We start from the raw sequence: 15897 nt of genomic DNA, 5'->3' as shown, positions 1-15897 counted from the left end.
AGAACCTGAATACAGATCATGGACTTTCCCTGTTATAAAGTTGATAAATTGTGATAATATAAATAGTGGTATCTTCCGATACCAGGCGGGGAGTGTTTTGTCCTTTGACAGCCTTGCCTGGTTGGGATAGGTTCTTGAAATGTGTTAATGTTTTACTTTAGGTCACTGTATTGTTAGATAAGCAAGGCATTATGTGAAATGTAGTTCACAGGTAGTGCAGACACACTTGCTTAAACACTATTATTGGTGGACTGTTGCCTAGACCTTGTTTTTCAGCCTAGCTTGGCTCTGTTCTCATTGGTGTTTTTGGCCTCTTGTTCTTTGGGCTTGAGGGAGCCCCCCTCTTCTGTCCAGGTTCTCTCTCTGTGACTGGGTAGCTGTCTCCATCTTATGTCTGTCAGCACTTGTCCTCACAGACTCCCTGGAGAGAACTCGTTTTTTTTTTTTTTTTACCTCATACATATCTTGCCAATGAGATATTGCATTTTCAATCTCCCATCTGTGAGCTGCTCTGCCTGTGTAACTGCTTTTCTACCTAAGCAGTAGAACTGCCCTTTTTCCTCAGGTCTGATTCCATCCAATGAGGCAGCTTTCAGAATACGAAGGCTCTGTGCTAAGAGGCACCTCTTCTGACTTGTGAGTAGACTATTTGTTATTCAATAAAGGACATTTCAGAAATATAAAGAGACTTCAGGGTGTATTGATGTGCTGAGGTTATACATGAAGATACTGAGATCTTACAGTAACAGATTTCAGGAGGCTTGAACAAGCAGTACCCCTAGATTTCCTATACCGCAATGAACTTTCTTTGTCTAACTTACTCTATAATTTACTCTACCATTTATGAACTCTAATGCAATACCACTCTGTAAACTATTCTATCATTTGTGAACCTTAATGCAATACCACTTTGTATTTCTCAATCCGGAAATGGCGATCACCATCACGGCATAATGTAAGCCACATTGAGCCTGCAAATAGGTGGGAAAATGTGGGATACAAATGCAACAAATAAATAAATAGAGGCTTCTCCCCCCTCCTGGGATTCCTCTCCCCTCTGATCTACCCCTCCTTCCATATAATCCATCCAATCATCTTCTTCCCTCTCCATGGGCCCCTCTCTATTCCAGCTGGGCTGCATGGTATATTGATTGTGTATCCAGGGAAACTGAGCTTCTTCCCTCCGCCTCCCCCTAGTGGGGGACGAAATTATAGGCTCAGCATATCTCTCTGGCTCCCTCTGCTGGAGCTCGGAATCCATTCCATTGTTTCCAGATTACTCTCTGCCTCCCTCCTTGCAATGGCTTCTGGTACTTGTATTTCAGGGTCTAAATGCTTCCTCCTTCTTATCACCCTGGCAGTAGCCTTGTCACAAAGTTCAAAGTGGGTGTTGAAACCTGGATATTTCAAATAACCTCTGATAATGGTCTTGTGAGGCTCAGATATGCCTGCTTCTAATGCCTTTTTAGTTATAAATTTGATGTTACTTCTTTTATTCTTCTGTTTTGATACTCCAATTATCTGTGTTCTATTATTATTACAGCTATGAGCTTTGGTTCAAGGCCTGAGACTTTGGTTCAGGATCTAAAATGAGAAAAAATCTTACAGGCCCATGATTTTAACCTGAACTTCAAGTGGGACTGCAGAACTTATGATCATGGAGCAGAAAGAGGAACGGGCGTAGGTGGAAAGGCAGAGTAACATCGTTTAGCAACATAGTGGTCACAGATGTTTTGGTGAAAAATAGAATAAGACAACTTATCAGGAAGATGACATTCTTCCAGTAAGAGCTGGTCTATTGTTAGCTTTTCCAGTAAATGTTAATCAACTCATTATCATGGCCAGTGTTAATTATTACATTAGCATATATCCAATAAATGGGATTATTGTCAGAATGATCTGTTATGTTAATGAGTATATATAAGTGATTGTACTTCCTATTTCTTTGGGAGGTGAGACAACCACAGCTAGCACCTTTGTGCTAGCCGGGCTGCACTCCCATGAGAAACCAATCAATTGGCAAATAATCCTATTGCTTTCTCACAAGAACCCTGGAATCTTTTTTATCTGTAATTTGGCTTTAGCTGGTAATTTGGGGTGAGGGCAAAGAAGACCCTAAAATAAGACATTAGAGACTCAGACCCAGAAAACACCTGTGTGTAGCTGTGGTACTGTATTCCCATAAGCAATTGATTGTACATATACTGAAGAATACTAAATAAAAGTATATATATATTCTTTGGAGTCTCAGATATAGAAGTAATTTTGTGTAGCAGTGTTCTGTATTCCCAGTGAGATATCACTGATCTGCTAATTGTGCAAATACTTGATAAGAAATAAGATATCTAATAAAGAGCAAACTGCTGCAGCCTTCGGTGATTTATGCATTCCTAGGTATTGTGCTTGGTGAGTACACACAAACGATCACATTTCTCATTCTAAACGTAGCCTTGGTTTATTTATTCCACCTATTAGGAGGTGGCTGGTCCATACACTTTAGAAAGGGATAAATAAACCTAAAATTCAGTTCTTAACTTTTTCCTACTGGAAACTGTTTGTATTATAATCCTGTAAACCGTTCTGACATTTTGCAAAATAAAAATAAGCTTTAAAAATTGTGTATTAAAATTGTCTGGTGCCATTCCAATATAGCTCTGTATTGGTTAAGTGGTTTGAATATGTATATGTTATGTATGGAATTGATGAGCTGTTATTTGGTTGGTACCTTCAATAAAAATTGTTGAAACATAGCTCTGTATTTCAAATGAAAGCATCTACATCGAAGAAAGTTTTATCATTTATGTTCCATCAGTCAGAAACTTCGATTCATTATTAAGAGATGTGAATTACTTGAGAAACCTTTAAATTCCACATTTAATGGATAGTCTTCACTGTAGGCCCTGGGGTGCCTACAGGGGTGGGCTTGGTATGCTGTTGTTGCCCTTGGGGAGGGGGGGATTGGCATTGTAGGGGAAGGAGGGGATACCAGAAAGGCAGATGACACATCTAGGCAGTGGCCAATATTTAGAACAGTGCCCAGGTAGCTTTACAGTTAGATAAGGCAGTCTTTTTGCTGTCCTAGTTTTAGCCCCTTAGTTAACCAGTTAGTGGTTGGATTATGGCCGCTAACTGGTTAAGTCCCAGCTACTTCCACACTCTGCCCAAGTTCTGCCCACGGACCTCCCCGGCAGTGCAGGGGCATTCAGAGGCACTGTCCACTTAAGAGGTACTGGATATTGACACTTAGATGGTCAGAAACAATTTTAGTGGGCAGTATGCTCCTATATTTGCATCAAAATAGGGCATGAATTTAGAATCCTAACTTAGAATAATGCTACTTCATATCAATACTTATCCGGACAGCAGCTGCCGCTACCATTATGGCAAACTGACCTCTCTTTTGCGGCATCCCAGCATCAACCTGTTTTCCAAGATGGCTGCACTGAGGCAGGAGGAAGTGAACATTGCTCCTGCCTCTTGAAGGTATGCCCTGGGGGGGAGACCTTGGGGGCTCGGGGGGAGGGGAGGAGTGCCACCATTCAACAGGGAATTCTTTTCTTTTTAATGGTGGACAGATTTTGGTTGCAGGAGGGATTGGGCCACTAGACTACCAGGGATTTGTGTTTTTAAGTTGGAGGGATCATGTCGGGGGGGGGGGGGGGGGGGGGCAAAAAGGGGCCAATGAAGAATACTATTTGTGGGGGGTGGGGAAATAGAAGGGAAGGAGTTGGATCACACCTGGCAGGTTTTTTTTTTTTTTTTTAAATGTGCCTGTAGTAGTAGTAGTATTCCTATTTGTGCATGAGTCAGATTATTGTAATGCCATATAAGCTGGTTGAGGAGTACCTGTTGAAAAAACTCCAAACAGCTCTGTTTTAACTTCACGCTGTTGAAATTACAGCAAACCCATATGTGCATGCAAACTGTTTGATTTTAAGACAGGGAGGCATTACTTCTCTTTAAAGCCCACCTCTTCAATGCTGCGTTCGGCACCTAACCCTTACCGTTCAGTGAATCCAGACTGCCCCAATTTGACTGCCCCTATCAGACTGACCGTTCACTTGTCTATTAGATTGTAAGCTCTTTAAGCAGGGACTTTCTCTCTTTGTTAAATTGTACAGCGCTGCGTAACCCTAGTAGCGCTCTAGAAATGTTAAGTAGTAGTAGTAGTTGATTCCCAAACAGGCAGGAAAGCAGCCCATCTCCCCCTCCTCTTTCTGGCTTTCTCATGAAAAACAGCCTGCGGGCCTCTTACCTTGTTGTTTTTGAAAAAAGTCCTTCAAGACTCTCTTTTAACTTCACATTGTTGATGTTACAGTGTGTGTGTGTGAGAGAGAGAGAGAGAGAGTGTGTGTGTATGTGTGTGAGAGAGAGAGCAAGCAAGCATTCTGACTATCCAGAGTTAGCAGCAAATGGCTGAACTAATGTAAAAATGCAATACTTTTCTTCTTTTTAACAAAAGTGCTTGCCTAGAGTAGACTATACATATATTTATAAATAGGTGCAAAATAAATTGTCATCATTAGAACGTTCAGGGCCCCTTTTACTAAGCCACGGTAGGCTCTATGCGTGCCCAACATATGCCAAAATGAACTTACAGCCCGACTACCGTGTTCCGGTCGTTACCGCAGATTCCTTACCACTAGGTCTATGGCTGGCGGTAAGGTCATACACCCAAAATGGACACACAGCAAGACTGATTTCCCCCATGTCCATTTTCGGCAAAAAGTTTTTTAAAAAGGCATTTTTGGTACGTGCGCTGAAAAATATTTCTGTGCACGCCCCAAACCTGCACCTACACTATCGCAAGCCACTTTTTACCACGGCTTAGTAAAAGGACCCCTCAATTAGTTAACTTAAAGGTACACAGAAATAAAACACTGAAATGCAAGAGAGTGCAGAATCATCACACTGAAACACTGGAGGGTCCTTTTACTAAGCTGCGTAGGTGCCTACACGTGTTGAACGCACGCCAAATTGGAGTTACCGCCTGGTTACCATGTGGCCCTTGCGGTAATTTCAATTTTTGCGTACGTCTGCTACACCAAGTGGTAGTTCATTACCACCCGAATTCTTTACCACTAGGTCAATGACTGGCAGTAAAATCTCAGACCCAAAATGGACTCGCGGCAATTTTGATTTTGCCACATATCCATTTTCGGCAAAACAAAGGTCTTTTTTTACAGGCGCACTAAAAAATGGATTGTCGCATGCCCAAAACCCGCACCTACACTACCGCAAGCCATTTTTTAGTGCACCTTAGTTAAAGGACACCTGGGTTTTTACTTACCTGCAAAACTGTTTCATTATACAACAGCCAGGCACTGCTCACCTCATTCACAAACAGGCAAGAAAGCCCCTCCTCCTCCCCTCTTTTTGGCTACCTGGTGAAAAAAGCCCTCATTCATTCATGGTGATGGCAGAGATTCCTGTAAACAGAGACAGAAGAGAAACCTCACCAGCCCCACCCAACCCCACCAATCTCTCCCTTCTTTTAAGGTATGCCAGGGGCTCAAATGTCATGTACATAAATAGATTTAGAGATATGCAGGCTCCCTAAAACAATATCAACAATTACAGAATTATTTATTTATTGGGATTTCTGAACTGCCTTTATGAAGAGATTCACCCAAGGCGGTATACAGCAGGTACAGTTTAACATAAAACTTTCAATTTTGTTAACAGCATAACAATAGTAAAATAACCAAAAATAAACATAAATAAAATAAATGAGGTAAACTAGAAAACAGTACACTGAAACCTAATAATAGAACTACAGTGAAACAGAGCAATGGAATTCAAATACCAGAGATAGAATACAATGTTAGCATAATACTAATGATACATCTAATAAGCATGTATTAAAACATTCAACAGGTTAGTGATGTGAGCTCATTTTAGACAACCAATACAATGTCAGAGAACATAGCTCAGGTTTTAACACTAGCTCATTGTTAATCAGATTTTAATGCAAGACTAGGGGGCATGCAAAGAAGCTACAAAGTAGTAAATTTAATACGAATTGGAGAAAAAATTTCTTCACTCAACATGTAATTAAACTCTGGAATTTGTTGCCAGAGAATGTGGTAAAAGCTGTTAGCTTACCGGGTTTAAAAAAGGTCTGGACGGCTTCTTAAAGGAAAAGTCCATAGAACATTATTAAAATGACTTGGGGAAAATCCACTGCTTATTTCTGGGATAAGCAGCATAAAATGTATTGAACGTTTTTGGGACCTTGCCAGGTATTTGTGACCTGGATTGGCCACTGTTGGAAACAGGATGCTGGGCTTGATGGACCTTCGGTCTATTCCAGTGTGGCAATACTTATATACATGACTACATAGTATTTGAAAGTAAAGTTTAACTCAGAATTATACTCAGTTCTGAATTTTAGCATGATTTGGTTGATTAATGCTGCAAGATAATCGATGCTCCATGGAGCTATAGGAATCCTTGAGGACAGCCACAATTAAGAAGGCCTATGATAGTAGCTCTCTCTATATAATCTATTTCTATGAGGTCCATTCCTCCTTTAGTTCTAGAAATAACCAGTCTTGGCATACATTGATTCTTATAAATGACCTTGTGGGCATGGAGGAATTTTCTTGTTCACACATCGAGTTTCTACAGTAGCAAACTTGTATGAGAGCACAGACATTACCAGCTGATTAACAGCCAGAATCTTATTCCATGATGTTAATGTCCTGCAGTGTTCTTCACTGACTTTTCCTGTTCAAATTCCTTTATCTCATGCCAGTGCAGACTGTTTTTACAGACTGAAACTCTTTTCACATTCAGAACATTGAAATGGTTTCTGTTTCAGGCAATTTTCTCCAAATGGGTTAGTTTTGTGCATACTATGAAAGCAATGAACTTCATTCCTAAGCCAGGGGATGTGGAGCATGATATCAGTCTCTCAAATTTACTGTTAACACTGACCGTACTGCTTTCTTTGTGGTAAAGTGAGAGCTTCTTTCAAGGGGTTCATAAGATGTAACAGGGGAGTTTGTTACAGATAGAGCAGGCATTCCATAGGGCGCAAGAGAAGGGCAGAGAAGAGGAGGGGAGTAGAGGAACAGAGATGAGGTTAGAGAGGTCGCGGTGAGATCTGTAGAGCTGGGATAATAGTTGGTAAGGAGGGCCAGGATTGGGATTGATGTCACCAGCTGAGAGTAAGAGAAGGAGTAAAAGAGAGCGGAGGAGAGTTGGAGAGGTGTGGCCATGAAGGCGAAGGCGAGAGGTATTTAGGTGGAATGGGGAAGGCAAAATGGAAGAAAGAGACGGAGATTAAAAGCCAAGAGGGAGGAAGAGGGTAGGAGAGAAGGTGAGGTGATGAAGTCGATGGATGGGCAGTGAGTTCCTGTAGCGGAGAGAGATAGGGGGTGAGGGAAAAGATTAGGAAGGGACAGGGCTAGGAAGAGAATGTGAATAGGGGCCATAAACGACTAAGGTACTTTAGTAACTAGGAAGAAGATTAGATGTAAAGAGAAAACATAGAGTGGAGGCCCTGAGTGGATCGGAGTGGACCTGGTTTATAACCTGTGTGAGTCATTTCATGCCTTTGCAAAGCTCCTTTTTGACTGAAACATTTATCATTTTCAGAACATTTAAATGGTTTGTGTCCTGTGTGAGTCATCATATGTTGTCCCAATATAACTTTAAAATTGAAACATTTTTCACATTCAGAACATTTAAATGGTTTACATCCTATCATTTTATGCTATTTCAAAGTACCTTGTTGACTGAAACATCACATTCAGAGCATTTAAAAGGTTTATGTCCTATGTGAGTCATTTTATGCTGTTGTAAATTTGATCTTTGACTGAAACATTTAACACAGTCAGAACATTTAAATAGTTTGTGTCGTGAGTGAGTCATTATATGTTGTTGCAATTTACCTTTAAAATTGAAACATTTGTCACATTCGGAACATTTAAATGGTTTCTGTCCTGTGTGAGTCACTTTATGCTGTTGTAAATTTGATCTTCGACTGAAACTTTTATCACATTCAGAACATTTAAATGGTTTGTAGCCTGTATGAATCATTTCATGCCGTTTCAAAACACCTTTTGAGTGAAACATTTATCACATTCAGAACATTTGAATGGTTTGTGTCCTGAGTGAGTCATCATATGTTGTTGCAATTTACCTTTAAAACTGAAACATTTGTCACATTCGGAACATTTAAATGGTTTTTGTCCTGAGTATCATATGTTGTTGCAATTTACCTTTAAAATTGAAACATTTGTCACATTCGGAACATTTAAATGGTTTGTAGCCTGTGTGAGTCATTTTATGCTGTTGTAAATTTGATCTTTGACTGAAACTTTTATCACATTCAGAACATTTAAATGGTTTGTAGCCTGTGTGAGTCATTTTATGCTGTTGTAAATTTGATCTTTGACTGAAACTTTTATCACATTCAGAACATTTAAATGGTTTGTAGCCTGTGTGAGTCATTTTATGCTGTTGTAAATTTGATCTTTGACTGAAACATTTGTCACATTCAGAACATTTAAATGCTTTGTAGCCTGTGTGAGTCATTTTATGCCGTTTCAAAACACTTTTTTGAGTGAAACATTTATCACATTCGGAACATTTGAATGGTTTGTGTCCTGAGTGAGTCATCATATGTTGTTGCAATTTACCTTTAAAATTGAAACATTTGTCACATTCGGAACATTTAAATGGTTTGTGGCCTGTGTGAGTCATCATATGTTGTTGCAATTTACCTTTAAAATTGAAACATTTGTCACATTCGGAACATTTAAATGGTTTGTGGCCTGTGTGAGTCATTTTATGCTGTTGTAAATTTGATCTTCGACTGAAATATTTAACACATTCAGAACATTTAAATGGTTTGTATCCTGAGTGAGTCATCACATGTTGTTGCAATTTACCTTTAAAATTGAAACATTTGTCACATTCAGAACACTTAAATGGTTTCTGTCCTGTGTGAGTCACTTTATGCTGTTGTAAATTTGATCTTCGACTGAAACATTTATCACATTCAGAACATTTAAATGGTTTGTAGCCTGTATGAATCATTTTATGCCGTTTCAAAACACTTTTTTGAGTGAAACATTTAACACATTCAGAACATTTGAATGGTTTGTGCCCTGAGTGAGTCATCATATGTTGTTGCAATTTACCTTCAAAATTGAAACATTTGTCACATTCGGAACATTTAAATGGTGTCTGTCCTGTATGAGTCACTTTATGCTGTTGTAAACTTGATCTTCGACTGAAATTTTTATCACATTCAGAACATTTAAATGGTTTGTAGCCTGTGTGAGTCATTGTATGCCGTTTCAAAACACCTTTTTGAGTGAAACATTTAACACATTCAGAACATTTGAATGGTTTGTGTCCTGAGTGAGTCATCATATGTTGTTGCAATTTACCTTTAAAATTGAAACATTTGTCACATTCGGAACATTTAAATGGTTTCTGTCCTGTGTGAGTCACTTTATGCTGTTGTAAATTTGATCTTCGACTGAAACTTTTATCACATTCAGAACATTTAAATGGTTTTTGTCCTGTGTGAGTCACTTTATGCTGTTGTAAATTTGCTCTGCGACTGAAACTTTTATCACATTCAGAACATTTGAATGGTTTGTGTCCTGTGTGAGTCACTTTTTGCTGTTGTACATTGGTACTTTCACTGAAACATGTATCATATTCCGAACATTTAAACAGTTTTTCTTGGGTGACAGTGTATACAATTTTGTCAGTTGTGCTTATAGCATGACAGTAAGGAACCTTGGGCTTATGCAAGATTATGTCTTTTTCAACAAAATGACAGTCTGTGGTTACATTTTCCTGAGTATCAGCACTTTTAAAGGGTCTCTCACCTTCTTTTCGTCCCTGAATTTGTACAAGTCTTTGGCAGCAGTTGGAATTTGTATCTTGTGCATTTGATCTTTCTCTGTTTTCAGCTCTATCTTTCACCCTGGGTGCTGTTATTCTACAGTTGATGCCTTCACACTCAGCAGAAGCATCGGGGCTATCTCTGGAGGGGTCTTTCTGTTTGCATTCCTCCCGCTGCTGTCCATTGCACAATCTCAGTTTCTTACTATTATACCTATATCCATGATCTGTTGGAGAAAAATGAAAGTACCATCATTAATTCTACATCTATGGAGAAGCACATATATAGGCAGCTACCCCATGTGATTATTTAAAGAAGACATTTTCTAAGCTAACATTCCATATGACAGGACGTTGTGCTGCAAGTAGATGGGAACAGGTGGACAAGGGCATATCAAAAGGGGGAGACTGACCATATCCAATCTCATCCTGCTGGTTCTGTGCATCATATTTGAATCTCCTTTCTCTGCAAAGACTCCCTTCGCTAATCAAAACTCTGCCACACCCTGCTGGAGATCCAGAATTCATTCAATCCAAGCCACATCACCTGTTTCATGCAGGTCGTCACATGTGTCTGTATTGAGAAGTTTTCCTCTTTCCTTAGATCCCTGGGTCTCGGTCCTGAATTCCTGTTTCTTAAATCGGATTAAGATATCAGGTCTGACGCTGGGGGAGTCTGTTTTAGAAAAATATAGTTACAGTTGGGTCAGTTTTTAAAGTTGGTAGATAGCGTGAGTTTTGTAAAAGCTGAAAAGATGTTTAAAGAAATACATACAGTATATTCGTACCATTATACTGATGCTGTCTGTACAGGCAAGTTCGAAGGGTTGCCAGAGAAAGGGGGATGGAAAATAACATGCCAGAAACACGAGGGCTGCAGGAGACAAAAAGCTGCCAGGACACGTAAGGGGGCGGGGGAGGAGAGAAAAAGAATTGCTAGGCTGAATGTGTGGGTATGTGCAATCTTTAGATCTTTTTTCCTTGTCGTTAGAGCGAGGAGCTGAAGAGGAGCTAAAATGAATTCAAATGTTGAAAGTCTGATACAGTCATAAGGAAGTCCTCTTCAAGCTGCACTGAGCCATTGAGCTAATTCATGAGGATATGTTGCTAATTGAAGGAGTTCACTTGGTTGAAGAACTGTATTTTCCATTCCTGTATATCTCATATGGACAATGCAAGGACATAAGGGTATTGACCCTTGATCAGGGGCATTAACCCTTGATTTTTTAACTATGGAACAGCATGGTATATATGTAATTGCTTGGAAAAATTTGTAATGCATTGGGGGCAACTGGGCCATGTTGGTTAAATCTTTAACTCCTATATAGTATGTATTATGGCTGAATGGTGAAGTGAAAGGTTTGAAAGAGTGAGTTCCAAAGACTGTATAGAAGGTTATAGGTCATTTATGTGTGTGTTATGCCATAAAAAATAAACTTATTGAAAAAACTAAAAGGAGTACGTTAGTAATATAGTTACATAAGTATTGCCATACTGGGACAAGACCGAAGGTCCATCAAGCCCAACATCCTGAAAAGGACAGGGAAATGAATAAAGCCCTGCTGCTGTAAGTCTCAGGGTCCCAACGCATTACTCTAAGTACATGCACGTCTTCGAGAGTCAGTAGTTTCCAGGTGGGCCCGTACATGGACAGAATCTGGGCAGAGGCACTCAATTTCTCACGTAACTTATGGAATATATCGTAACTTACATGTGTATCTCCAGAATCTACTCAATGGCTGGCTTAAGTGCTCTTACCTCAGGCTCCTGTTAGCTGCACCTTAATAGAATTGACCCCAATGTCTGGTAAAGAATTTTTCAGCACAATAACTTCAAATACTACTACTACTACTTCTTATCATTTCTAAAGCGCTACTAGATGTGTGCAACGCTGTACATTTGAACATGAAGAGAAAATCCCTGCTCGACAGAGCTTACAATCTAATTAGACAAACAGGACAAATAAGAGATAAGGGAATTACTAAGGTGGGGATGATAAAATAAGGGTACTGAACAAGTGAATAAGGGTTATGAGTTAAAAGCAGCATCAAAAAGGTGGGCTTTTAGCTTAGATTTGAAGACGGCCAGAGATGGAGCTTGATGTACTGGCTCAGGAAGGCTATTTCAGGCATATGGTGCAGCAAGATAAAAGGAACGGAGTCTGGAGTTAGCAGTGGAGAAGAAGGGTGTACATAAGAGAGATTTACCCAGTGAACGGAGTTCCCGGGGAGGAATGTAGGGAGAGATGAGAGTGGAGAGGTACTGAGGAGCTGCAGAGTGAATGCACTTATAGGTCAATAAGAGGAGTTTGAACTGTATGCGGAAACAGATAGGACGCCAGTGAAGTGACTTGAGGAGAGGGCTAATATGAGCATAACGACACTGGCAGAATATTAGTCGTGCAGCAGAATTTTGAACAGATTGAAGAGGAGAGAGATGGCTAAGTGGGAGACCTGTGAGGAGCAAGTTGCAATAGTTTAAGCGATAGGTGATAAGAGTGTGGATGAGGGTTCTGGTCGTGTGCTCAGAAAGGAAAGGGCGAATTTTGGTGATATTATAGAGAAAGAAATGACAGGTTTTAGCAGTCTGCTGAATATGTGCAGAGAAAGAGAGGGAGGAGTTGAAGATGACCCCAAGGTTACGAGCTGATGAGACAGGAAGGATGAGAGTGTTATCCACAGAAATAAAGAATATGATGGGCACATCCCAAACAGTTACCACATAGCCTTTGAACTTATTAGTTGCTGTTAAGGAATGGGACTTGATATACCACCTTTCTGTGGTTTTTGCAACTACATTCAAAGTGGTTTACATATTATATGCAGGTACTTATTTGGAGGATTATGTGACTTGCCTGGAGTCACAAGGAGTTGCAGTGGGAATTGAACCCAGTTCCCCAGGATCAAAGCCTGCTGCACTAATCACTAGGCTACTCCTCCACTAGCAACATTCCATGTAGAATCTCAGATAGTAGCAACATTCCATGTTCCACTGCACAAACCACTAGGCTACTCCTCCACTAGCAACATTCCATCTAAAAGTAGCATCATTCCATGTACAATCTCAAATAAAGAAAGGAAAATGGGACTTGATATACCACCTTCCTGTGGTTTTTGCAACTACATTCAAAGCGGTTTACATAGTATATACAGGTACTTATTTGGAGGATTAGGTGACTTGCCTGGAGTCACAAGGAGCTGTAGTGGGAATTGAACCCAGTTCCCCAGGATCAAAGTCTGCTGCACTAACCACTAGGCTACTCCTCCACTAGCAACTTTCCGTGTAGAATCTCAAATAGGGAAATACTGCCTTTCCGTGTTTTTTGCAACTACATTCAAAGCTGTACCTATATATTACATAGTATATACAGGTACTTATTTGTACCTGGGTCAATGGAGGGTTACGTGACTTGCCCAGAGACACAAGGAGCTGTAGTGCGAATTGAACCCAGTTCCAGGATTAAAGTCCCCTGCACTAACCACTAGGCTACTCCTCCACTATAATTGTAAACCAACTTGCTGCATTTTAGTAAAAAAGGTCCATCTGTAAGACTTGATTATTTTCATCTGCCTTTATTTGTATAAAATTTGTCTTTGTTGTTTCGGATGCCTCTGTTTTTAAAATGTTTATTCTAGTGCTTTTGTTGATCTTAAATTGTATTTTAATTCTATTTATCTTTTTGGTCTGGTTGTTATTTATTGTCTTTATTATACTGTACTTGTTGGATATTATTTATATTTCACGTTCTCTGTTCTATCATTTGCCTGAAGTGCATAAGGCAGTTTTACGAATATAAACAATAAATAAAATAAAAAGTGAATTTTACGCTTACCTGTTACATGAGGGTGAATCTGTTCAGGCTTCTCTGATTCACGATTTTCCATGAAAGGAAGATCTTCTTCTTGTTTAACGCTCAGCGAGAACACAGACGTTACAATCGGAAGACCTGTGATGAGAAAACAAACATGTCTACAAAGATTCACTGATGGCCTTATAATATTATATTAGGAAGCAGCTTTTAAGTTTCCACATCATCTCCTGTGATCTGAAAATGCAAATCCTTTAACTACCAAACATTTACTTACTCATGCTGGGGTCATTCATGTTTTCTTTTCCCTCCAATTCATAGTGTTGTGTAAGATGTTTCTCTTCCTTTTTAATCTTGAAGATAACATCAGGATTAAGAATTGAATAGCCTGTCAATAATAGATAGAAAATTGCATTTTAAATTATATTAGTAGAAGTCCCTGGAGGTTTTATGGGCAGTGTGCCGGTGTGTGCATACAGGTGTGTATTTTCATGATAAGTCTACTGAAAAGAGACAGCTACACCCTACTGTAACCCGGGGTTTAAATTGAAAAAATAATACGTTTTTTTACTTACCTGGGGCTGGGGCCGTCTGGTGGCGGAGGTTTTGGAACCGGGAGCGCTGGGGAAGGGAAACAGTGCTCCCGGTGCAGCGTCGCGTTTTCCCGGGGTCTGGGCACGACCCCGGGGGCGAGAAGGGAGGGAACCGGGCGCTCCGGGAGTGAGCACTGGATTTTTGGGCTCCCGGAGACGATTGAAAACGTCTCCGGGAGCGAAGAGGATTTCAGGCCCGAGATGGGGCAGGAAGAGCGCTGCGGGAGGCAGCGCGTCTGTTGTGTAGGTCCGGGGACGATTGGGCATGTCCCCGGACATGTGGCCGAGAACCGGGCATTCCTGGTATTTTCGGGCCCTGCTGGGCCGCTCGTGGGGGGAGGGCCTCACAGAGTTTTGGCGTAGTCAGCAGGATTCTTTCCTGAATTTGGGTGGTTCTTAGTGAGAAAACTTGTAGATTTTGGTGTTGGTGAGCTTGACCTTGTTTATTTCAGGTGCAGAGAACTGGGAAGGTGGTTGCAGTTTTAATTAAAAAAAAAAAAAAAGTGTGTCTTGGGTTTGTGTCTCTTGGGAGGTCTTCTGTTCCTGGGGCGGCACTCAATTGAAGATGGAGGGTGGTGAAGCTTCAGGAAGTCGGGCTGCTCCACAGATCATTACTCACACCGTCATTTTTCCACAAGATCGAAAATTGCCAGAATTCCAAGGATTTCCTAAAACTCCAGAGGACCTGACTGTGGAAGAATGGATTGATAAGATGAGGTCAAGGATGAGAGTATTGCGTGTCCTTCCGGAAGACCAGGTGGAGATGGTGAGAGACCATCTGAAAGGAATAGCCTTGGATACTGTGAAGTATTAACAAAATTACCAAATTGGTGCTTGTTTGTTAAAAATGGAGAAAAGCCCTCAGAAACCGTAGGGTGAATTGCCAATGGGTTTAGAGCGTGGTTAAAGCTTGTATCAGCTTTTAACACACGCTACAGTTCGATCACTGGGCAAAAAAACTCCATTTAGAAAACAGGGCTCATGAAAATTTATTGTTGCCTCAAATTGATTTATAAAGACACAAAAGAATTTTTCTCTTTTTCTAAATGTTTTTTTTAAAAGGATATTAACGCATCAGCATATCAAAAAAGGGAACACTTAGCTTTCTAGTGTATTAGGACCAGGCACTCATCACTGTCCGTTCTACGGGAACCCGTTTCGCCTAGAAACGTGGCTTCTTCAGGAACGGAGTGCTGTTGAAATATGCTGAGAATCTATAATAAACAAAAGTCAAAACATAATCACAGAATGAAAGAAAAAGATATGGTCAATGCACACCAAAAACTCACACCATGGTCTAAATTACTTTTAGCCAGACGTCTGCAATGCTTCAAAATGGCGCCTTGGCGTCCACGTACGATCAGCTGACTAAAATACTGTCGTGCACGTTACGTATCGGGCGTTAGTAAAAATAATGCCAATCAATGGCGTTGTTTAGCCCGATAGGTTCCAAGGTGTTAAGTTCAAAGATCCACCTAGCCTCCCTTCTTAATAGAGTCAATTTCCGATTGCCTCCTCTGTGATGTTTTCCCACTTGATCTAAAACTGAGCAACGTAAATCTTCAAATTTGTGATTTAAAGAAATGCAGTGTTGCACAATAGGTTCTTTGACAGCAGATCTGCGGA

The 15897-nt window shown here is 40.3% G+C and overlaps 1 protein-coding gene across 1 annotated transcript in view; it reads right to left on the bottom strand.

Moving 5' to 3' along the window:
• Window positions 1–15897, bottom strand: part of LOC115464549 — a 371428-nt gene that overhangs the window by 269044 nt on the left and 86487 nt on the right. The window contains 6 exon segments of the mRNA XM_030194915.1: window positions 7735–8075; window positions 8078–8208; window positions 8210–10097; window positions 10418–10546; window positions 13703–13816; window positions 13956–14066. Of these exon segments, the coding sequence (XP_030050775.1) occupies window positions 7735–8075; window positions 8078–8208; window positions 8210–10097; window positions 10418–10546; window positions 13703–13816; window positions 13956–14066 (2714 nt within the window).

Source organism: Microcaecilia unicolor, chromosome 3, assembly GCF_901765095.1.
Source record: "Microcaecilia unicolor chromosome 3, aMicUni1.1, whole genome shotgun sequence".
NCBI lineage: Eukaryota > Metazoa > Chordata > Amphibia > Gymnophiona > Siphonopidae > Microcaecilia > Microcaecilia unicolor.
Note: the sequence above shows the minus strand (reverse complement) of the source record. Positions and strands in the feature narration are given on the sequence as shown.